General features: G+C 39.3%; 1 protein-coding gene across 2 annotated transcripts in view; it reads left to right on the top strand.

The window, feature by feature from the left end:
• PHEX (phosphate regulating endopeptidase X-linked) overlaps positions 1–25,562 on the top strand; it is a 96,226-nt gene that overhangs the window by 36,720 nt on the left and 33,944 nt on the right. For both annotated transcript variants that reach the window (XM_062603696.1, XM_062603697.1), the window contains 4 exons: positions 1,199–1,292; positions 4,866–4,994; positions 8,535–8,636; positions 24,916–24,993. In XM_062603696.1, the coding sequence (XP_062459680.1) occupies positions 1,199–1,292; positions 4,866–4,994; positions 8,535–8,636; positions 24,916–24,993 (403 nt within the window). The remainder of the gene's footprint in view (positions 1–1,198; positions 1,293–4,865; positions 4,995–8,534; positions 8,637–24,915; positions 24,994–25,562) is intronic.

Genomic DNA, 25,562 nt, shown 5'->3' on the forward strand with positions numbered 1-25,562 from the left:
TGGGTCATCATGTGCTCAGTCACCTATAGAAAATATGTAGTTATAGTTTGCCTTAAACCTCTCCATTCTCACCTCTTGGTCACCCAGCCAGGGAGGTGATAAAGAGTATAAGCTTCCATCAACATATCCTGAGCTGGAGGCTTTGTGTGGGTGTACTGGAGCCTGGCTAGAAGCAGTCCATAGCAGCATATTTGTTGCAAAGGAGCAGTTTTCCTCCCTATGGAGAAGTTTGTGGCCTACCCCAAATGTTATATATATCCCAATGTAGAGCAAACAACACGTGGATATCCATAACCTTAGAGCAATGGCTATCCATGCAAAATATATTGTGTAACACAAGATGAGAATAATATGTGTAGGTGATTATTGGACTTGTTTTGGGGCTGAAGTTGAATTGCATATTTCACAATGCACATTTACCTCACAGAGCCACTGCTGAGCATGGGGAGAGCTCAACCTAGACTAGATAAATCCTCCATTCAAGCGCTTGAAGTTTTAGAAAAGGGACATGGGTGTCAGATCTCCTGGGAATTTTAAACAAGTTCTTCCAGGATCTCTCAGCCTCACTTTTTATGATTGTTGTTACCGAGACCTCAGTTTTTGGTATTTCAATTATCCATCTGACAAAATAAGAGGGGTAGTACTTTAATAACTGTATGGGTAGTAAGAACTTCTAAAAGCATACTGATAACTTATAATGTAAGATACAAATATGAGGTATTGATAGGATATTTGAGATGAACTGTTATCTATTCTGTTTCATAGTTATGATTTATGTGGTCTAGAAATGAAGAGAGATAACATTCACTTTTATTTACAAAAGAAAAAAGAGTTATTTTCTTATCTCCGGATAGAACTTTTATGCAACTATTCTTATGACATGTTTCTTGCCACTTCTATAGAAAACAAAAAGGGTCTTTTGAAACAAAATAATTACCTGAAAATAACATACTAAGAAATTGGCTCATTATAAATATCCCCTAGAAGATGATTATCATGGTACAATTACATATTAGGTGATTGCATTCGTACAGATTCTTCTGTGTAATAGGGATTTATCAATTTGGTCGTCACTCATTAATTTTCAAGGTGAAATTTCCACCATTCAGTTGAAATGTTTGCAGAGATATTTATGTGAGTACTTTGTAGTACCTCATATGCTATTAGATGCCTGATAAAAATATGTTTAATTTAACAGGACTCTTGCTAACTATCTGGTGTGGAGGATGGTTTATTCAAGGTTATTTAACCTCAGCAGACGTTTTCAGTACCGGTGGCTGGAATTTTCTCGGGTAAGTTAGGGCCTTTATAGCATTTACAACAGTACCAGTGTCAATAATATTGGTTTCCCTTACAGCTGCTTATACCTTTGCAAAATATGGAATGTTTTCCATGCTAGGTAAATTTCTTGAATGAACATTTGTTGTTGAAGACTCCCTCTAAACCAATCAAGACATACATATTCTTGCATATGACACAAAGGAAAACTTTTATGTTAAGGAGTTTTTGAGACACCTCTTTAAAAACCTTAGTCTTCGTATGCAGAAACCTGAAAGCTGTAAAATTTTCCAGTTAAATGCCAGGGCTGACCTGTGCTGTTCCTGCAAGCCAAAATTGTTTAGCCAAAAATCCAATTTTATGAAAAAACTCCTACTGTTTATGCATGCATGAATATAGCTCTGGTAAAACTAAAGTCTAAGATTTCATCTTCTCTGAGCTTGTTCAAACCTCTCTCATGCTCTAGTGCCAGCTTTACATGAGCTCTGGCACATACATACAGCAACCATTTTTACAGAGAAGACAATCAGATGCCTTCCAGCCTGGGGCTGCAGAAGCCCCAGAACACATTAGTCACCAGCCCAGTCTGTGAGAGTAGACCTAATTATCTATGAAGTTATATGGGCATTTATGTAAAACAAATTTATTTGATTAAGTGAAGCCTGAACAGAAAACCACCCTGATAATCCTATAGGCAGCATAGAGGCTCTTTAAGCAAGCCAAGGATGAAACTGAAACTGAAAGATGCTTTGTCTTGTTTCCAAGCTACCATAGTTTAAAATGTGAACTTTTTGTTTGTCATTGACAAAATTAGCTGCTTGGTGACATTATGACAACTTGAGTCTGGCATGATGCTGCCAGTGATGTGGTACAGGAGGTGCAGGTGCTCTGTTCTCCCTAGTGAGGCATGCAGGTGCCTAATTGAAGCACCCATAATGTCTTTCCTTGAACAGTAGTGGAACAGTTCTGAGTGGATCACATGCCTAAAAATTAACTCAAATATCTTGATGGAATCTATGCAGGAAAGGCAGTTTCTTACATTTCTGAAATCATATTCAAATCAGTCTTGCTAAAGATACCATTTTCTTCATGCCAAAAATATGAGAAACTGCCTGTCAGAATCACAGCGACAAGTTTGTGTGTCCCCTCCTTGGGTATTCCTAGCTAGCCAGGTAAAATAGATTGATGCTGGCCATTAGCCATTCTGCAGCATAATACTGAGTTATATTGAACTATAATATTGCCAGGAAAATTCCTAAAAGGAAACCTTAAACTTTGAATATTATGCTTTTTGATATGGTAAGTAGCTGTTGACACTGGGTACTTTCTCCAGAAGCTTAAGGATGAATCTAATTCACTTTGATTCAGTCCTTATTAACAATGTCATCAAGGGTTTTCATGTAAGTAGCTGTGAAAACTTAAGAACAGCACAGCAATGGCAGTGAGTCAGCAGCTCATTCCCATTTTCTGGGATCTGGAGATGGAGAGTTAGTTAAGTGCAGTAAACAACAATAGCTAATAGTTAATAGCTAAGGTTAAGTGCAGTAAACAGCTCAGGGGAACAGACTTCAGAGGTCAACAGAAAGGACATGGGAAATGGAGTCCAAGGCAAAGGTTTGAAAGGCTTTTTTGAATAGGTTTGTTCTGTCAGAGGCTGGATGACTAAGGGCACACAGATTCTTTGGGATCGTAAAAAGAACCCAGCAACCTCTTGCCAGGTGAGTGAAGAAAACATTGGATGACTTGTTAAAAGTCATGACCATTAGATGAATCAGTGACCCCTAAAGAAAACGATATAATTAATTAATTCATTAATTCATTCATTCAGCCTCACCCATCATAAACATAGTATTTTTTCACTAGGTTTTCACTTTCTGTTGGTGCTTTTTTACATCTTTGTATTGAGACACTTAAAATCTTTGCAAAGAGAGGAAAAAAGGCATGATGAAACGTCAAAAATCTTCAGGTTGAGAAATAGGACAGACCTGCTGACTCCAGAGAAAATACTTTGATTACCACATCAGCAACTACTAGCAGCTCCTCTGCAGTGGCGCTTTGAGTCATAGCGAATGTGCAGTGGCACCTGGGAAGAGATCAGTTAACTGTGCTGTGGAGCAATAAATTGACTGGGAGGGCTTGAAACCTGCTATTTATAGTCGCTGTTACTACCTGAAGTATTGTGTTTTAGAGTGGTATATTAATATTAGGAGGAGTGTTTTAAGGGAGTTCTAGTTGGCTGTTGTAACGTAAATATCAATAAACCAGCTGTGAGGTATAATCCATTCCTCTAGGCTCTATTTTTATTGGTCTCACAGCCTGTGCTGCCTTTCTGTCCTCCTTACAGTCTAGCTGCTCTCAAAATAATGATAATTATTGTGTTGAAATAATAATACGTCACATTCTAAAAGCCAGCTTTGTCTCCTGACTTTTTCTGCGGCTGATGTATAGTCAAAGCTTTTGGAAGGAATTTCAAGCTCTGATGACTAATGTCATGACTCCCTTTCTTTCCCTGCATCAGGAAAAAGCTCTATTGTAGTTTTGCTTGGACCTTGGAGAGAAATTTTCCTCTACCTTTTTTTTTCTTTTTTTTTCCTTTTTTTTTCAATGCTTTGTCATATGTTTTAGAAAAGGAGCTTGTTTTCAAACTTGGCTCTATTTAGGAAACTATTACCTTATTATGTATTGGTTTGGCTAACGTGGTTTTCTTACAGAAGCAGTGTTCTCTCTGTCATTGAAAATCTATTCGCAAACCTACAGTATTAATAAAGAGCATTTGAAAATGCAATTCACTGGTGGCTTTAAGTACAAGTCATTGATTAAGCTTAATTACAGACAATTTGATGGAGAAAATCAGTCTTTGAGCTACCAAATTATCTAACCTTCAATAGCTGAGGGATAAGCTACTCTGGAATTTTCCAATGGAATCCTTTCCTACTGGAAAACAACAAATCCAAAACCTCCAGTTTTGCTAGAAATTTAATCTTGAGCTCAAAGGACGAGAAAACTGGGAAAAAGGCTCAAAAACTGCTGATCAATGCTTAAAAGGCTTGCATAATCTGTGAAAGGCCAAAATCCCTATCCATCCTAACCTGGTCTGGTGTTGACTGTATTCTGCTTTTACATAGCTGACCGGTGTTAACTACTGAACTGTGATTTTGCTTATTCTCTGTGAAAAATCTTAAGAAGTTCCTTAAGTGGAAAGGGAACTGTTTGAACCTTGAAAACAAAAAAGAGTTTCCTAAATCAGCACTGCTATTGTTTACATGGACCCATCTTGTATTTTATTGTATTTTCTTATGGTATGTTTTTTTTTTAAATGAACTTGTACCTTGATGAGAAAATGTAATGTTGAGGGGGTAAGCATCTGCAGTAACTTTATTCTCATAAGAAACAGAAACAGAAGCAGCAATGTGCTTGAGCTCAGAGATTTGTCATAGCACTTGATGAAAATGTTAATAACTGTATAGTTATTGTTTCCTTTTAGTAACTATTTGACAAGCACACTTTAGACTATCCTGTATACAGATGCAGACTTGTTCTTCCTAAACAGTATAATGTTATGACCTACTATCTACACCTGCCAACAGGTGATCCATGGAACCACAACTTTGCTGCCCCAGTGGGATAAATGTGTGGACCTTGTTGAAAATGCTCTCCCTTATGTTGTGGGTAAGATGTTTGTGAATGCCCATTTCCAAGAAGACAAGAAAGAGATGGTGAGTCCTCTGAGATCTCTGTGGCTTCCTCCTCTCAAATTGCCCCTGATGTTAGATCAAAATTTAAAAAGAGACAAGAATCTTTAAAATACTTGAATAGGGGAAAAAAATATAGGGACAAAGTGGAACAAATCTGAAGAACTGTCACCTTTCTGTCCATCTGGGCACTTATCATTCTTTCCATCTGCAGCTCTTTAGACAAATATATAACCAGATCAAAACTAGGTTGAACATAATTAATTTGTGTAAATGATGACAATCAGGCTGTGCAGGAAGAGAGTGAGGGGTATTGATGAGAAATGGTTTAATATTTAATATAGCTAGTGTAACTCAAAGTTTTAGCTGCCTAGTTAAAAGACTGGTCAAGACTGCTTCAGGGCGACCCTTTTAAAAGCTGACTTTGCTACACCTGTAGTCCAAACAAGAAAAGTGTAACTGATGTCTGGCCTGAATTAAAGGAAGCTTAGAGGCATATAGAGTTTATATTTGTGATTCAAATCTTTTCAAATCTCTTTTGCTCCATGGTGAAGGAAAATAGTCTTCCATGCTGCTGAGTTCAGCAAACAGCTTTTAGCTGGACATTCATCCTCTCTCTAAATCTTCAAGCATAGCTGCATTATCACTTCTCTTAATAATATATTCAAATGGTTATTTACTTTTCACAGTAATTTATGACTTTCAGTTAATATTTTCTCATAAAGGTTTCCAATATCTGCTTTTCTGGCCATTGATTTCCCAATAATAATCAGTTTAAAATCAGCTAATTTAGTCATTGAACTTAGCTCTCAGTGCAGGAGCACCAAAACCATGTGAAATAGCATCCTGCACTGAGAGCAAAAGCTCTGTGATAGCCCTTCACTGCCCTGGCTCAGTAGCCTCAGCTTGTCTGTTTGACTTTGTCTGGTTTGACTGTTTTCTCAGGGAAGGACTCCATTATAGACAGACCAACACTCTGATTTGGCTTGTCCAAATATCTGTGACATGTGTTTCCCTCTCAGGTCCTGCATTTCTTCTGCTACAGATGGTGTTTCTTTGGCCTTCAAACGGAGTTTCCTCTATGAGATCCAGTTTGTCAGTCTCCTGCTTCTTGACTGAGTTTGTAATGTGCTATTTGCCAGTGTAGTGGCAAATACATTTCAGGGATACACAGTATGACTTCTGCACAGGATAAGAGGGAAGAGACTGTAAGAAATGTACACGTTATGGAGGCCATATGGATGAAAAACTTTTTCATGTTTGTATATGGAAGGAGAATTATGAAAAGTCGATAGAGAATGGTTTTCTGTTGAAATGTGGCCTAATTAAAATATTTCTTAGTGTGTATATTCATTTCAGACCAACTTTTTGCAAAACTATTAAGTCTGAAATCACAATAGCCTCCATAGTAAGAAATTAATATACAATTTATAGTGTAGATCAAAAGATTCAGACTTGTAGCGACCTGCCCTTGGAGATAAAATCAGATACAAGTGAAATTTGTTTCAATCTGTTTAAAAGTGTGTCTTTCAAGGTAGTCATTTGCGGTGTTATAGTTTTTGTTTCACTGGATTTCAGTTCTATTTTTCTTTATTAAGCACTAAGGAGGCACTTGAGAAAAGTACTCTTATTTGTACAGACTTTTTTTCTCATATCTTTTTTTCTTTTTTCCTTCTGGCTCATGGCATATATCTGTCTATGATAAGCAAATCCTGAGTTGTGGATAATATGAGTTCTTTTTCCTCATGTTTTGTGCCTGATGTTTCATACCTTAGACACTTCACTCCTTTCATCAAGAAAGACATTATTTGTGTCTAAATATAGCACTGTTTCTAGCCCAGAGTGCCTGCGGTGTTTCTTACAGCTATGCCTGAGCAGTTTCAGTAATAACTTTGATAGCAGAAATAGGTTTCTCCCCCTGCCCCCTGCAGCTACAACTGGTGCGTAAAACCTAAGTATGCACCGGGGCCCAGCTGCAGAGCTTGAGTTTGAACTTGCAACCTGCAAATAGAGGGAGTTCACCTCATTAGTGCACTAAGTCAATTGAGTCAGTGCTCTGTCATCAATATCTTTAAGTTACCCTATTCCCTGGGATGCAGTTTACTGTGGCTGTTGAATGTTCAGTCATATTTAATGCTAGACCTGTTCCAATTGTTCCATATTGTCTCTAAAAACAATAAAATGTTTTTTGAAAAGAGTAGTAAAAACTGAGTAATCAGTGGAGCTTTGCTATGTTTTGTCTGGCTCTACCACAAATAAAGAAGAGTTCCAGATTAAAATATACAGCCGATATATATATGGCAATTTAGGTAAAGGTAACATTATTTTCCAGGATTTAGTCCCCACGTTTCAGAGCTACTAGATCCATAAAATAAAATTATATAAATCTCTGGTACTTGATGTTTTCATTATTATTAAATGCAACGTAACTGATAGTACAAAGATGCAGTAAGTCTTCATCCAATGATTATCTGTCATGTCTTGTGCTATCTCAACTTTGGCTTGGTCTGTACTAAGGGACTCAAGCAATGACTGGATCCCCCCAGTTACCTCACTCTCACACTGTTCTCAGTGGCTACCTGTTATGAAGTTCATCTACTGATATATAAATAGAAGCAGCTGATTGCATACACCTTTCTGGTCTGTGTTACCAGGTGGATACATAGCCATGAGGGCTTTTCTGCTCTTTAGACTGATATAATGCATGTCTTAGCGACTAGATTTCTTGTTTTCTGTCATTTAATGTGCATACTCACTGAACACTGCTATTATTATTTTTTTACTTGCCTGTGATACCCTCGTGGGTTTGTATAGATGTCTGAAGAAGCAGTTAAGATAAAACGGTTGTGGGTTTCCTTAGCTTTGCACGAATGCAAGCTGTCACTGGTGGTTCAAGACCACAGAAACAGTTAAGGCTGCTCAGTGTTGAGAGCCATGGCCTCTGTTCCTGCAGTAAGTAAAGGGTAGGAGTCCTTCACAAATACAGCTAAATACAGGCCAAATATTTGCATACTACTTTGTATTTGGATCATGATACTGTTAGCCCAAATTCCACCCCTTGGCAGTATTGTAAGGCATGTCTCAGTCTGACATAAACCAAACAAGGCTACAGATGCTGTTTCTGGAGAAAAGGCTTTGTTTGTGCAAATGCCTTGCAGCTAGCTCCTTCTTCTCCATGGTCTAGTGATCTAGAGCCAAAGTATCAGAAATCTTCCCAAATCACTGCAAATCTCCCAGTATTTTTTATGATTTTAAGATAGACGTTCTCACAATTGTGACATGAAAAGATCAGCAGTGAACAGGTTGTGTGGTACATGTGAAGGAAAAGAAAATGGAAAGAAAGTTATTTTCAGAAGAAGTGTCTGGATTTGAAACTCCTCTGGATTTCTCCAGAGAACTGGAGAAAAAACAAATTAGCCTTCAAGGAAAAGAGCAGGTACTGTCTGATTTGGAATCATTCCTGGTCTAACCAAATCAATTACTCCTGCATGCATCAAACCTTTTCTTACAATGATTCTGCCATGACATATTTTACTGGGGAGGATTTTGCTAAATATTTTTCAGATGGAGGAGTTGACTGAAGGAATTCGCTGGGCTTTTATTGACATGTTGGAGAAGGAAAATGACTGGATGGACTCTGAAACAAAGAGAAAAGCTTATGAGAAGGTAACAAATATAAATGTTGAATGGGTAAATTCCTGTTATGGCGAAGGTTTGATTTGAGTGAAAACAGAATGTCATGAACTGTACTTGCAGTTCCAGTTAGCTATTCATCATTTTGTTCATGAAGGAACACTTGCCACATTTGTACAGCTAGAAGTTAAGCCGTCTGAACTCCTGCTTCTCTGCTGAAGTTACTTTTATTACCACTCACCTGCCGACCGATACCCAGCCCAACTGAGCAGTGATCTAGCCCTTCCAGGTAACTGTCCCCAGTTTATATATTGGGCATAATGTGCTGTGATATGGAATACCTCTTTGGCTAGTTTGGGTCAGGTGTCCTGTCTCTGCTTCCTCCCATCTTCCCCTCCTCCCTGGCAGAGTATGAGTCACAGAAAGTCCTTGGTCAGAGTAAACATTCTGACCAGCAACTAAAAACATCGGTGTTATCAGTGCTGTTCCCAGGCTGAAAGTCAAAAACACAGCACTGTACCAGCTACTGAGAAGGAGAAAAATGACTGCTACTGCTGAAGCCAGGACATAGGATCACACCAACCTACAAACTGAAAACGGTGTCTAAAATATCTGGGACAGTTGAGGGTATTTGGCTTGAAGATGGAGGATCCAGCCTTGAAGGGAATATGCAAATGGTCCAGGTCCTGTACCTTGTCCAGTGCCACGGTGGGAGGCCTACCTTGAAAGCCATTTTCCAGGAGTGCAATGACCATTCCAGCTGACACCCATCTGCCAGTAGAATAACGCCAGTTACGAAGTGTTATGATCAAGGATGGCATTACAGGTCCTGATTACTTTCAGATGGAGTGATGGTAAAATGCAGGAGGTAAAGACGAAGGCCGGCAGAAGTACTCAAAGCTCCCTTTTCACTCTACTCCCACATTTACAGCATATGATACATTGCAAGGGAGCTTGTCCAAATTCAGAGCTCTGCCCCAGAACAGCAGTCAGAAAAGGCATAAACAAAGAAGAGTGGAAGGCAATGTGTAGGACTGTCTCCTTGTTTGTTGAGGCAATGGGATATCAGTGAACTAGTAAGTACCCTCTGAATAAAATGACATGCAAATGCATCTGAACTGTTCCTGCTTGCTGTGCTTGAATAAAAATAGCAGTGTTTTGTTTTAAAAGCAGATACAGACCTCAAATTATTATTTTTTTTTTTAATTCTGATGAAAGGGCTGTTGAGACATATTTTCATTGAAAAGTTTTAAATTCCATACACAGCCCGTTTAACTTTTACACAGCAGTGCTCTTCACAGATGTGCAAATGAAACAGAGCTGCCTAAATGCACCGATAAACTCAATAGCAAAAGAACAAGAGTAAGATGCCATTTATTTTCTGCTAACCTGCTGGTTAATAGACTGCAGTTATTACTTCTTACGGCTGTTATGCTTGGATTTTTACTAGAAATACCGTTGGAAATATAATGATCTTTAATTTAGATATTTGACAAATTTAGTGTAAAATAAGAGCAGGAAGATTTTCTAATTATGTTCTTAACAGATATATATAACTTTACAGGCATATGCACATCTGATGTTGAGTTTTCTAGCAAACAATCTGCTTAACCATTTTGTTCACAATTTTCTACCTGCATTTCAGCAGAGAAACAATACAAGCATTGCTGCTAACTAAAAAAACCCTTCTGAAAAGGTCCCCCTTTCCCAGTTTAAGGAGAGTTTTGTTTGAAAGGTAGGTTAGATCTTTCATAGGTAGAGATGTCCGTTTCTGTTGACACACTGAGCAAGCTTTCTGTACTTTGCTCCCAATTTAGGCATCTCCTTTAAGTTTCTAAAGTTGATGGGGTGTGTCTGTGCTGAACACGTGACAAACTAAATTCAAGCAATACAATAAGACATAGTACTACAAATAGCAAATTGTTTAAATCCATTCTCATTGAAAATTGATCAAAATTACTTGAAAAACAATTTTATAGTTTACTGATATAAGAGCAAGGTCAAGCTTGTAAGACACAAGTGTTATGTGATGACTTAGAAATTACACCAACAATTACATAGTAGGGCTTATAAATTCAAGTTCAAATTCACAGAAACTGCTAGATGGCTAGAAGGAAAGCCTCCAGAGAGACACCCTAGTAGATTTCCAGACATGCAGTTTGTGCATGCTTATTAAATGCTACTTATTGCTAATGATAGATACTGGATTTGTCCCAGGACATTTGGATGGGCATGTTTTTAGTTCAAGAGATAGATTCATTAGATGTATTGTCAGATAATTCACTGGGGAAATCTTCAAAATCTGTTACTGTGTTCCAGTTAAATCCCATGAGCCCAGCACTTTATGCTGTCACTTTTTAAATACTTAGACTTTGATACAGCAGCACAGACAACTGGAATTTGGAAGTGGGGATTGTTTGGTTGTTTAAAAAAAAATCAAGTCCAGGCTGAATGAGACTTTGAGCAACCTGGTCTAGTGGGAGGTGTATCTGCCCATGGCATAGGGGTTGGAACGAGATGATCTTTCAGGTCCCTCCCAGCTCCTTATGATTCTATGTTTACTTTATAATATGCATCTATAAAAGTGACATTTCGTTGCCAATATTTGTCACCCACACCTTGAAGATAGTGCCAGTACTGTGGATTTCACGACTCAGGAAGGAACTTAGTTTGTTCTTGAATTGAAAAGCAAGTTGTGTTTTCTGGGGAGGGTGGGGTGGGGAGTGTGGTTCTTCTCAGGTTTACATTCTGGACCACTATCAAAATATAGGCTAGTGTTATGACAGTACAGTGGGATGCTGAATGTAGTTTCTTCCAGATGAAGGCAACTTCATTGCTCTCTACAGCCTCCCGAGGAGGGGAATTGGACAGGAAGGTGCTGATCTCTTCTCCCTGGTATCCAGTGGTAGCATGTGTGAGAATGGTTCAAAGCTGTGTCAGGGGAGGTTCAAACTTCACATTAGGAAACATTTTCTTTTACAGAGAAGGTGTTCAAACACTGGAAAAGGCTTCTTAGACAAGCCTGTCCATGACTAAGTCATTTGGACAATGCCCTTAACAACATACTTTAACTTTTGCTCAGCCCTAAATTGGTCAGACAGTTGGAGTAGATGATTCTTGTAAGTCCCTTACAACTGAAATATTCTATATTCTATTCTATTTTTTTCTTTTTATCAATTAAGTAAAGAAAAGAAGTTATTAGGTAAAGAATATCTTGAGTTTTTGTTTTCATCAGTAGCTGTCACATTGTCCCTTATAGCAATGCAGGGTAAAGTTCTATGGCAGAACCGCATGCTGCATGGAAATAACTGATTCCTATAATTTTCTTTTTCTCTGAATTTTAATCTCACTGCATTTTTTAATTTTTCAAATGCTCTGGAAAGAAAGGAACTGTAGAAACCTAGTGAGTTTTGTTTACTGGTCCTGATCCATTTAATTTGTCATTAATCCTTTCTTTAACTTCAGGCATAGTTTAATCATTAACAAAATTTTTACTCATTTCCTGAAAGAAGAATAAGGTCAATGTGAGATCTGGGTGTCTGGACTGTGAGCATGGAGAGCCTTCCTAGAAAAACTCTTACGCTCCTAATGGTGATTGTATCTTTAGATGACAACACGGTAATGCAAATGGCTTGGCAGGCTTTAAAGAGAATTAGCTGCAAATAGTCTCTGTGATTTGGAAACTCACTGTTTTCCATGTTTTCTGCTGCCTGTCTTCTGACTGGTGCCCACCTTTCTTTTGCTTGGCTGAGACCAAACTTGTATACCTTGCTGTCAGCCTGATGTTTTGCAATCAAAGGGACCATCGACCTCCAAAGGACTTACAAAAGGCCCTCTGGTAGAATCGATGCTTGAATTTTGCTTTAGGCAGCCTGTCAGCTCTATCTAATCACAGTAATGTTTCTCCATCTGTGACTCTCTTTGTGTCTGTCCTGTTGTTTTAAGTTGCTCAGAGGGGATACTACTAATTTGATGAGGACAAACCATATCAAAAGCATCAAATCTGTTAGTCTATTCGATTTAGGGAACAACTGTTTTGCAGTTTAGATTTCCGAGAATTGTCGTTTTAGCCCTTGTGTGCTTTGGAGTGAAGGTTTGACTTTCCCTCTGTAACAAAACAGTGTAACGAGATAACATCTAATAAATTCATTCTACCCTCCCTCCGTTCCTCTCTTTCTGCGATCGAAACATGGATTTAACCCAGACTCTCTGAAAGCCAGTCTTGCAAAGAAAGTTTTTAACAAGGTTAGGTGAGTTGTCTGTCCTCACGTGCAGTTCTCACCTAGCTCTCTGGATGGAGCTCATGCTGCTTCCAAACATGCTCCGAGCCGGAGAGAAGCAGTCGGCTGCGCTGCGATGCTCTGTTTTCTGCCGTGTCCTTCCTCGGCTCTGTTCAAACCTTGCTTTATTGCTCTGTATTTGTCTACCATCTAAAATTTGCTTAAACAGTGCCTGTCAACCTCGCGAATTTTCAACGGAGATCTCTGATTTTAAAAAGCAAACACACAAACAAAAAACCAAGCAAAGGTTAATCTTCTTGTGGATTTAGCCTCTCTTTTTTTGTAAGGGTCATTAAATTTTGTCCTCATTCAAAGAACAGAGAAATTATCCAAATAAGTGCATCTCCAAGGTTGTGTCTGGCAACTGCCTTCAAGTATGTGGTCTGTGAGTTACAGTTAAGACAATGCAGAAAGGCTCCCCCCCATCGGCTGCCCAGGCACCTGGTGAGCTCAGGCCACCTTGCAGCCTCAGAGAAGGGATGAGCAGGTGAAGAGAGGGGGGGAGAGAGAGGAGAGCCTTTTGTTTCACTTGCAATGGAGGTGGAGCTTGCAGCCAGCTATGTCAGCCAAATGGTATTGACAGCTGCATTTTGTAAGGGCAGACTGCAGGGAAAAGGGAGAACCTGCAACTGAAACTTCATTGACATGACTTGTGGGACTCTCATCTTTAAAATAGTAATTTATTGCTGCTGCTTTTTAGAGGATAATTCAATGGAAGATCGTCACTGAGATGTAAAATTGTTCCCTTTCTTGGGCAGGTGCTATTAATCACTATTTTTCCTTCATGAAATACCTTTTGTGCTTGGCTTTAACTGGAAGCTTGAAAAAGAGACTTTTACACAAATGTCTGTTTTTTGAAAGTTTGCAAATCTCCTGTAAAATAGCCTGTATTGTAGAAAAGTTGGTGAGGTTTCTTTTGCTTTGCAATACTATTTTTAAAGTATGGGTGATAAGCCAAAAAAAGCTTGTTTTTCCTATAATAAGATTTTTCTGTAACATTATTAACTTCTTTAGGTCACAGGACATAAATCCCAAGGTCACTGTACAATCATTTTTTGCCTTCTGAACTTGCCTGCGGCTTGGCTGTATTTCTCTCTAAGGAAGTTGCATATGCAACGTTTGTTTTCTTTGCATTTCTCTGAGTCTGAAGGCTGAAGCAAGAGGACCTCAGGAAAATATAAGGACAGTCCATAACTATCTGTATCTCTCTCAGGCAGCCTTAGGTACTTTTGTTTAGCCTAAGGGGTTTGTTCTGCTGCTTCAGAGAGCTACATCAAACCTCCCTAGATAATAGTGTAATTTAGGCCAATAGTCCTTAGGAAATCAGGAGCCATCTGTATAAGCCTCGATTTAACAAAGTATGGGTACTTTAAACGAGGTAGGTGTTCATAGGTTATCCCACTGAAGCCATTCTCTTCTCAGCTGGAACTTACTGGTCATATCCAACCCTTCAGTCAATTAACTGAGCCCCTGCTCTCTTTCCTAGTTCTCTGTCATTTTTCTCTCTCCGCATTTCGGTGATTTCACTACAAATGTGACAGCCATACTGCTCAGACCAGAGGTCCAATGTCTGGTTTGGACAGCGGCCAAACAGTAGCAGATGTTTGGAGATGAACTTAAGGACAGGGCAAGCATGAAGGGATATATTTCCACTATCCTCTCCTGGCCTCTGACAACCTGCAGCTCAGTTGCTTCCTGAACCAGAAGTACTGTCTTTGTATTTATTCATATTTTTCTGGTGTAAGTTTGTCTAATGACTTTTTGAACCTGTTCTGGGTTCAGCAGTAGCAGTCATGTTTCTCCTTTGTGGTAGCTGGTGCAGTGCTGTGTTTTGAGTTCCAGCCTGGGAACAGTGCTGGTGATACCGATGTTTTTCAGTTGTTGCTAAGTGATGTTTACCCTGACCAAGGACTTTGTGAGGCTCATGCTCTGCCAGGGAGGAGGGGAAGCCGTGAGGAAGCAGAGACGGGGCGCCTGACCCAGGCTAGCCAGGGAGGTATTCCATACCACAGCACGTCATGCCCGGGGTGGGGGGTAATCGGGAGTTACCCAGAAGGACAGGGACTTCTGGGTAGGACTCGTTTCTTGGCCGGTGGTATTGTATTCTCTTCCCTTGTTATTTTCTCTTATCACTGCTGTCGTTAGTGGTAGCGGTGGTGATTTGTGTTGTACATTGGTTGCTAGACTGTTCTTGTCTCAACCCGTAGGAGTTGCACTCTTTCGATTCTCCTCCCCATCCCTCTGGGATAGAATAAGGGGAGAGCCCCGGGGGGGGGCCTCGATTGCTCTCAGCCCGGCACCACTCACTGGGAGTGAGTGAACAAGCTGTCTGGCTAGGGTTTAAACCACGCCAGAACCCACAATTTTTATCATCCATAACTTCCCAATACAGTGAGTTCTGCTGCCTTACTGCATCTGCTTTGCTTGTCTGGGAAATGTCACCTTCTCCTCCTATGTTCTTGTAGTGGGAAAACAAGAGAATCATAATTGCCTCTTCTTTTCTTGTGCCCACTCTTGCTTCCGTATAAAGCTAGCACAGCAATACATCCAGGGAGTATTTAAGCCTCCTGCATTCATTCACATAGACTGTCCAGGGTGTGCACTAGATACAGTTCTGAAAAACAACTTTTAATTAAGATCCGAGACATACCCAGACAAAAAGGCCAGACACCACCGCTTCAAGAACGGAAATTAATCTTGCTTAATGCCATGCTAACTTTGCACGAAGATGACAAATCATCCAATCTGAAGAGCGGTCACTGGCTGCTCTGCAAAAAGAAAAAATGTCTTTTGTGTCTTGTGCGGTCTGTGGACCCATCCTTTGTAAAATAATGCAAAAATATGACAGAGGAACCAGCCTTCTGTATCTCAAGTGGCCTTATTCTAGAATGAAAGCTAGCGTAAGGCTGACAGAACACTACATTTGGTAAAAGAGGGGGATGGCATTTCTTTCCAGGTTCTTTTAAGATGACTTTATATCTTTGCTTCAAGTATCTCAGAGAACTTTGCAAAGTGTAAGACTGCCTCAGAGCACTAACAGAAACTGCCAGACTCACTTCAGAAGAACTAGGAAAAGAAGGAGAAATTTTGAAAGCCTCTTGAAAGGCATTTGGGCACTTCACTCCTGTTTAAAAGACAATAGCAGTGACTGCTGACTTTCAAATTTACTGCTTTTATTGAAACTTTGATTTAGATCTTCTTGAAACAACCTTGTAATTTCTAAACTGGAAAGCATAATTCTGCTTAGTGCCACTTGAACCTTGGCCACTCTTTTCCATTGTGGAATTAAGGTTTCTGAAATCAGGGTGGTCTCTGTCTGGATGCAAAAATTCAAGGTCCTGCCTGTACTGTAGAGGTTGCATTTCAAGGAACAATGAGCAAGTCTCCTGATAAAGTTGAAACATGAGTTAGAGTTCAGAAAAGGCAGGCTCAAGGCAGGCTCACATTTTAACTCTCTTCCTACATGTCTAAAGCTCCCTTGGACATCAAATATATCACCAGGAGCTTTTATCTTCGTGGTGTAACTCATCTTTATTTTGCTGTGTGCAGGGACTTGTGAAAAGAAGGGGACAACTGGATAGGAATCGTAAAGTGAAGCTGTGCTGCTTGGAAACAATGCAGGGGATTTGAAAAGTTTACTCTATTTTTCTTGTTTTGGAATTTGGTCTGGACATTGAGGCTACTGCTCCCATACCATCCCTGAGAAGCTGTTTAGAAAATGCCAATGTTTAGAGTAACATTTTTCACCTGGAAGATACAAAGAACGCAAGGTGCTTTCCCTCTAACATAGAAGTGTTCCACACTTCCTCTGAATAAAAAATAGGTCTTCACTTTCCATCAGATTAACAACACTTCTCCTTTTTTTTTTCTTTTTTCTTTTTTTTTTTCAGTCAAATGTTTACTTTTCATTACAATCATTAATTTTTGAACTTAAAGAATAATCTCTCTGACGTCCTGAATTTAATTTAACCTTCTCAGGAGGACTGGGCTTTCCTGTTCAGGAACCACAGGAGATGTTCTTCTCCACTGGCCAGAGCTGAAACTAATACCCATGGCATGTTTGCTTATCTCTTATCTCTGGGGTTAGATCACTGCTGTCAGCTTCTCCCTTGTTATCCAGCTCCTGCTACTGCTCACTCAGTTGTGCAGGGATGTCAGTTCCATTAATAACCTGAACGCCGTGCAAACAGATAGTGCAAAACAGGTGAAGGGAGAGGAAATTGTATTTAACCCCGATGTTGCAGCTGTCATTTTTCAGACTTGGCCATAACTCCGTAAGGCCAGAACATGCATGACATCAAACACTTGTGATAAATCTCATGCTTGAAATAGAAAGAGGGAGAAAGACGGATGGGCACACCTGCAAATGACCAGGGACCAGGGTGAATCTAAAGTTTTTGTAGCAGAAAAGCAACATGAAAGCATTGGTATGCCAGAAGACAGATTGCTTCTTCCAAAGGGCAGCAAGTCCTCCACTGCCCCTGGAAGTCTCAGGCAGTTCCAGCTTTAGCTTTCATTATCTTTGTTGTTTCACCAAGTCAAACTTCCTTCTGTAGAGGAACAAAGACATTGTAGTGCCCCCGGCTCAGCAGTAACAGATATTGACGTATGTGAGACCCATTCTCTGTATGGAGGAGTCTACAAGGGCATGCTCAGGTGTCTACTTGTCATTACCTCTCTATTTTCAATGAATATGCATTTCCTGACTGAGGTGATCTCTATGTCCTGTGGTCCTGGGTTCAGCCCACCTGAACCACCAAGAGGAAAGCTGCCTGCCCTCTGGGAGTGAGCAGAAAGTTCAGCAAGGCAGGGCTGTGGGCTGGGGTTCCCACAAGAATCCTCAGCCTTGGGCATCGAGCTGTCCAGGAACAGCAGCCTGGGCAGCACTTTAACTTGCCCCGGTATTGTACTAGTCATGGAGGTTTGAAGCAAAGCTGTGAAATATTTAAATGGCTTCAGGTACTAGTACTGTTGGAGTTTACTTTTAGAGGTGCTTTATCACAAGGAGGTAATTCCTTTAGAGGCCTTTCAGATGCCAAGACACTGTGCCTAAGAATAAAGCCTTCTTCAGCTGTCCTTCTTTGTGAGGGATCTGTGAGGTGTCTTGTGCCCAGTTTTCTGGGTAAGTGGTGAGTTCCATCAAAGTGAAAATAAATATATATGTATAATTTATTTAAAAAATAAAAATATACAAAGTTTGGAAATAGTGAGGGATTTGGTCTTGAGTAGAAATTAGAGCATTTCCTGCATATGTTTTTTCTATATTCTGCAGCCTACATTTTTGCCTGTGTATACATTTGCTTTCTCCCATATATTATAAGGCATGGGCAAACTGCAGTATCCTTATTGGTACACTGCTGGTCAGGGTCTCTGTTCCAGCAAAAGGAATTTCTCCCCAGAGAGAAAACTTGCAAGTCCTGAGCCAAGTAATTCTTGTGTTTAGGTCCTTGGTCCCTATTTCAGTTTTAGAATCATGTAAGAACAAGTCTCTACCATGCCTGCTCTCAGCTATATCTAGATCTGATATACTGATACTGGATCTGATTCTCACTGGTGGCTAGAAACAAAAAGAGAAGTTTTCACATCCTATTCACTAACAAAAAAAAATAATAAAAAAAAATTGCTCTGCAACCTTTGCTTAAACAAAAACAGCCTTGAAAAAGGTAAAAGAATATGAAGTGATGGAAGCAGAAACTAAGGTCAGAAGTTGTCCTTCCCTGGAACAGGTTATTCAGAGTTTTGCATAAAACTGCCAAAGGAAAAGCTGTGGTTACCCATATCCCATACAGCTGTGAGGGAGAGAGAGAGTCCTTGCCCTTTCCTGGTCCCTGAGGCTGCTCCTCTCTTAGTGTTTGGTGCTAGAGATCTCTTCAGCTCACCAGGCTTTTTGGGTCCTTGGGACTTTTATTTTGTCAGTGCAGTGGTTTTTCTTAAACCTGTTGTTTTCCAGAGCTAAACCAAAAACAGCAGAGAAGATTTTGCAGCAAGGTGGGTGTGTTTCTTGCAAGAAGTGGCATTAAAGTGGGAGTACGGATTGACTGATGAGCTCTGGGGGTGAACAGTGGAATGAATGCAGGAAGGAGTTTCAACAAAAAAATGCAATATAGCAATTTCTGCAGCTCACTAACAAGCCAAAGCCCAGTTAAAGATAGCTTTTTTTGTTGTGTCATTCCAAATCCTTGGGATTCTGGTGCAAAATTTATTTCGTAAGGATATGTAACGTAATTTCAAAAGACAGATACATGAATTTTGAGTTAGGGATGTGTGTTTGGTTGTGATTTGTTGTTTGTTGGAGTTTTTTTTTTTTGTTTGTGGGTTGTTTTTTTTTGTGTGTGTTTTTTTTTTGTTTTAAGAGAAAATTTAATTGGAAAACATAGAGGATTGCCTGAAAATAAAGGCATGACAAGGTACAGTCTTCTAAAGTGCTAAGGACATATCCAATATTAACTAGAGTGCATGGGCTATTAGAGCCCCATGAAAGGCAGCATATATATATATATACCGGCATAATATTAATTACAGTCTGTGCTTCCAGCTCTTGTTTCTGGCTTGTTTAAAGTGCAGCTGGAGGAGCTCCTACTGTCCACATATACCCCAGTATAGTCATACCCTAAGCGATCTGCAGGTTTTTAGAGGGGACTCCAGTGCAGAAATCTCCATGCTGGAGTGGACCTGTCACTGCTGCCACGGTGCTGTGATGCCATAGCTGGACCTAGTGCAGGCTCTGCATATCTGTGCACTATCCTTTCTTCTGGTCTGTAGGCATGATCCCAGGTCCCCTGAGAACCCAGAGACCCTTAAATCTGCCTGAAGAGCTGTGGAAAGTAATGGTTATGTGCTTTTGCCAGGGACTCAGTTGTGCTGCTTTGCTTTGTAAGTGCATGTATGTATTGTATAATTACAGAGGAAGAAGACATTTGCTGTATGCCATGAAGAAATTTATTTCGTTTACAGAGCTGTGGTTCTGTTTATCAAGGACAGCATTTATGTCTGTCACATATAATATTCTTTATATAAAATAATGGAATTGTGGTTATTGTCATACATAAGTTACAAATGAAAAATATAATTTAAATAAAATTGAATTCTTAGCAAAATTAAGACAAAGCTGGCAGCAGAATGAGATTGGAACTAAACTGGTAGGAGAAAATATGAGTAGGTCTATTAATTATACTGCTGCATTGAACTGAGGAGTTACATTTGTGAATTTTTCACAGTGAATTTGTGTATTTATAGAAGTAAAACTGTTTCACATTTTCTGTGATCTAGTTCAGTTCTATTGCTAAAAAAATATAAATAATATACAGGATTAGTTTAAACTGAAAGTTTAATTCCAGTGAAATTGTCATCATAGAGCTTGAACCACTGAAAGCCAGAAGCAAAAGGGATTTAGGGCTGGGAAGAGTGACATTTTGATGTATATTGTTGCTTTTCACTCTTCTGTGCATGGCAGTCCTAGTAAACTTTTAGGTGCTTGCAACTTTATGGTTAGTAATAATGATATTGTCATTTATTGTCTAATTTTGGATATTAAGACTGAGTATATAATCCCAACCAACAGTTTGCTCTGAAAATTTTGTCCCTTTCGCCTCTGTTTCCTAGGATGGTAATGTATGGTATGGTATTCTGAAGTGTAGTAGGTAATATTTTCTTGTCGGTAGGTTTCCTTTGAATAAGGCTTTGGTTTCAAAAGATGATGAAAACAAAGAGGTAACTAATGTAACACACAACGCATTGCTGTTCCTTCCCCAGTTTTCCACATTGTATGTTCTGAGCACTTGTCTTGTACTAGTTCCAACAGTTGCTGGGTCCATGTAGTGAGTGATTCAGCTCATTGATGTGTCAGAAAATTAGCTGGGGGAAAAACTTGCATAGATTTATGCTGTGTTAGTGAGCTGAACAGTCTCCCAGAAAGATGTGGCGAGAGGTGAGGCAGCCTTTGGAGGCTGTGAGTGAGCAGAAGCATGGAGAGAGATGTGAAGAGTAGGGGAGAAGAGCAAGGACTAGGACATATTTTTTTCATTTGGCAGGACAAAGCTGTCAGATGGGCTCAACTACTTTTAAAACCACAGTGTATATTTTACTGAAAACAGCTTTCTGTGTATGTGATGAGTGTGATTATTCACATAAGTCTGTCTATCTATCTATCTATCTATCTACCTATCTATCTATCTATCTATCTATCTATCTATCTATCTATCTATCTATTTTTAACCCCTAGCCTCAAGCTATTACAGGAATGGAATGATAGCTGTATTTTCCATCTTCATAATAGAATAATTTAGAACACCAAAACCAATTACTGAAATACAGAGGGGAGGGTTATGGTGCAGTGTGAGGTGGTGGTATGTGAATGATTATTAAATGAAACACTAACTCTGTAAATCTTGAAAGGTCTACAGACTTTACATTATTGTGATATGCAAATATAAGAGAAAAGTTAAAGCCGAAGTTTAACAATAAGTAGTTTTATGATTAGCTATATTCTGGAGTATGGATTACAGTCAGTTCACTGCATGTCAGGCACTCTTAAAAACAACCATTTCAGGCCAAGTGTTTGTATTTGAGTTGCCACTTCACTTTTGAATTGCAGTTGATGATGTGCAAATCCCTGGCATTTTATGTGGCCCCCGCATATGAATGCATGAAATAATACACACCATTAAGGTGGGCCCAGTCCATCTCCCACTCAAGTCAGTGGGTCACTTCCTACCGATATCTGTAGGATTGGGCATTAGCCCTGTGGTGAAAGTTTTCCATATTTTGCACTCTATTTTTCTAGTTTTTTTATACATAAAACCTACATAGATGCAGTGATATTTATGCAGCAGTTTTAGCAGATGGCTCTTGAATCATCTGTTTTCAATGAAAAATGAAAAGACCAGACACATACATAAAGGCTGAATTAATCTCTGTAATTAAATGGAACATTGCTGTGAATTATTTTAGCTTTCCGAATGTATTTCATGCTAATTTTTCAGTGAACTGTAATTGTATTAAATTTTTATATTTTTAGAAGCTTGAAAATTATCTTCACAAAGTTATTGTGAGTCAAGTTGATATATAGAAGATCTGTGTCGGACTCATAAAACTTTGTCAGGGTGAGATATATGTTTTGTTTTGATTTAGTTTGGGTTTTTTACAGCAAGTACAATACGTCAGTAAGTGATGTTGCTAGCAGGCCTATAAAATACCCAAATCATATTCCAATTGTCAGAAGACTCACATGCTAAGCTTGGCTGTCAAGTGAAAATTCAACCAGACTGGAGATTGGGATGCTTTGTAGCACTGAAAAACATGTGCATTCCCACACTGGCAAGTTGTTAAGTCAAAAGTGAAAGGTCGTTTATTATTTTGTGTCTGTAGTAAACTGACTTGCAATGCTCTCATCCTGCCAGAAAGACATACTGATGGTGAAATCCTGTGTGGAAATCAGTGGGGAAACTTCCATGCGTAATTAGCGGTAGAGGGAGTAGTCCCACTCTGAGTCTTCTGCCTTGAAGCCTGCTCTCACTGGCTGCTGGGATAGAAAACAGTTATCATGACTTACTCTAAAGCACTCTGCTTTAGTGGCAGGGGAGGAAGCCTGCAGTGATGAGTTTTCTTAATTTATTCGACAGCCTAAGGTAGGCTGACTACTTAATAATAGCTGGGGGGAGAACCCCATCACCTCTTTTCTTCCTGTACACATGGTTATTTAATATGCAAATTAGAGAAAGGAGTTAAATGAGCCTTTAAACCATAAAAAAGTTGTACACGGTGTGTTTATGGTTGAGTCATGTGCAATTACCGCACGGCTGGTTCTTGTGCATTTGTCACATTTCATTTGCTTTCCCTGTATGTATGTGCATACCTCCTGGAAGGCCAGTCTCTTAAACATACTTTTAACCTTATCAAGGGGAAAATACTGAATTCATTATCAAAGAGCAAGCCAGTTGTAGAAGAGTTATCCACTTCTTGTGCTGTATGAAGAAGGAGTCTTTGAAATGCTGTTAAATATTACCCAAGTGAACAGAAAAGAGCCAAGTAAGCAGTATGGACATTTAGAAACCTGCTCTTAATACAATGCTTTCTAACTAGTCTGTTGTGTAAATTGGGCTGTTTGCTGGGCTCCACTGAATAGGCTTGGACCTCATACAAAGCCTGTGGGAAGAATCTGCTGTGGAAGAAGAGATCCAGATGGATGTGGCAGATATTCCACAAAGACCCCAAAATATTCATGCAGTGAAGTGGGGATGGACATAGCATGGTCACAACCAAACAACTAGCACCATGGGTTTCAGGGCAGGGCCCATCTCTGCTTCTTTCAACAAAGAAGAACTGCCAGATCTAGGCTGGCTTCATAGTCCTCTGTGTTTACAGCCAGTGAGGCATGAATTTATTTGCTTTTATTTGGAAGACAGGAAGAAATGAAGAGTGTCTTTAAATGATATAACACAGCTCAAACCCAAAAATGTTCTTTTATGTGTCAAGAAAAAAAAAAGATCAATAATTTTTGATCGACACTGTACTGGCTAAATCATTAATGAAATATACTGACACAGATAATCCTTACTTTTTCTTTAAAAGACTCTCATGATTTTTCACAAGTTGTGCTATAAATTGTTTTTAGAGGGTTTGCTTTTCATCGTGGAAGTTGGGGTTTAGATTAAATCTGTTTAATCAAAATGTGAAGGGGCTCAATTAAGTAGACTTAACACAGATACTACTGTGATTCAGATAGGTACTTGGGAACACATGCAGAAGATTAGAGATTCATCAGACTCGTTTAAGCAGCTGATTTAGTCGAAAGTAAAACTGATGAGTTTTGCTCTTTGCTTTCTCAAGACTAGTTGCAACTAGGATTAAAGCACTGGAAATGGAAAAGGAAATTTTCCAGTTCCTTGCAAAGTTCAGTCAGCTCGACCTGACAACACCATCAGGAAAAAAAGAGGCACTCTTGATTATATACAGACTTGCAGATGAACTGCGCTTCCCCCCACTACCACCTTTTTATCCCCACCCCATGGACTTAAAATACCTTGAAAAACTGCTCTACCTTCTGGAAAATTGAGAAAACATTGTTGAGAGTTAATTTGGCTCATTTCATATTTCCTGTTCAGCATTTGTCTTCCATTGCTTTTTTTTTATCACTAGGGACATTTGCATGACAATGGGATCTTTCTTTCTTAAGAGATCATCTGCTGCTGCCATTAATTGCCTACCTGAAGTTGTAATCTTCTGTTTGTGACATCTTGATTATCTCAACCACAATTAATTGTGATGTCACAGATGGAGAATTATGACTTTGGGTTGGAAATGCAATTAAGAAAGTTTGATGAAGCAAAGAGGCCTTCTTGAAAAATAAAAGATGGGACAAAATAATTTTGATTAAATGAAGGCAATCCTCCATGAGCTTCCTTTTTACAGTCCTGGAACAGACATTTCTAATTCTTGCTGTCATAGGAGGCCCTCTTGTATTGAGACAGTATGGATGGGGAGATCAGAGCGAGAATTTCATTGTGCAGGAAGAGAGATCTTCCAGGGGAATTGTCCCTTGAACAGTCACTCGCTGCAGCAAGAGGGAGAGTTGGTGGACCCCAGAGAGGTTCAGGATTTGCCTGCAGAGAGCAGAATGCAGGGTTGGTATGGCTGCAGTTGGTTTAAAGACCTGCCCATTTATAGCACTTCATATCTTGCAATATTCGAGTTTAGACATCTGAGTTTGAAGACCAAATTTCCAGAAGAGCTTTTTTTAATCAGCGAGGAGAATTCCAAAGAATTCAGGAGAAATTATACTCAGCATCCTGAAAACATACAAAGTAAAAGCTTTTGTGCTACCTTTATTCCATCATGTCTTTAATTTATTCTTTGTACTTGTCGTATTCGACTTCATGGTATGTTGCCTTACCCTTTTGTATCCTGCTGCTTTTGTTCTGGAAATACGTTGTTTCCACAAAGATGCTGGGTGGCTGGTGAGGGTTAAAAAAAGCCATATGCTGAGAAATAGTTATATCTGCCAACACTTTGTTTTATTTTTAATTTTTTCAAAGGCAAAGGCAGTTATGGCAAAAGTTGGTTACCCTCAGTTTATAATGAATGAAACATATATTAATGAAGACATCAAAACAGTAAGTGTCAGACTTGCAGATTTCTTCTTTTACATATTACATCCATCTTTTACATATTGCATCCATTCTTTGCTCTGTTTCACTGCTATCTAAAATCAAAGCTTCTCTTTTGTTTGGCATGCATCTGGAGTTCTGCTTTCCTGGTTAGTTTTAGATATTGAATTAAGCATGCTAACTCTATATCTAAATTGTTGATCCCTGTCTGTCTAAGTGAGATGGCCATGAGGCCTGCTGGGAATAAAATGTGCCTGGGTGCAAAGAACCTTACTGCTATTAAGCATTTTAAAGGTTAAGCATACACAGCCATAAATTTTGCAATTACTTACATAAATGAAGCAAACCAAAAGCATTTATCTTCAAAGTAATGGTCTTCAAAAATAGTAATGCATATTTCCTTAAAATATCACAATTTATGATGCCCAGTGTAAGCTCTCCTCTCCAGGCTATGAAATTTTTTTATGGTTATTGCTTAGAACTGTAACTAGAGGTCCTAACCGATGTATAGGCCTAGTGTGCTGGCTGCTGGACAAGGATACTGTGGAGGCACTCCTTCCTGACTCACTATCTCT

Source organism: Pezoporus occidentalis, unplaced genomic scaffold (assembly GCF_034315485.1).
Source record: "Pezoporus occidentalis ecotype Australia unplaced genomic scaffold, CSIRO_AGI_Poc_V1 ctg81, whole genome shotgun sequence".
Classification (NCBI taxonomy): Eukaryota; Metazoa; Chordata; class Aves; order Psittaciformes; family Psittacidae; genus Pezoporus; species Pezoporus occidentalis.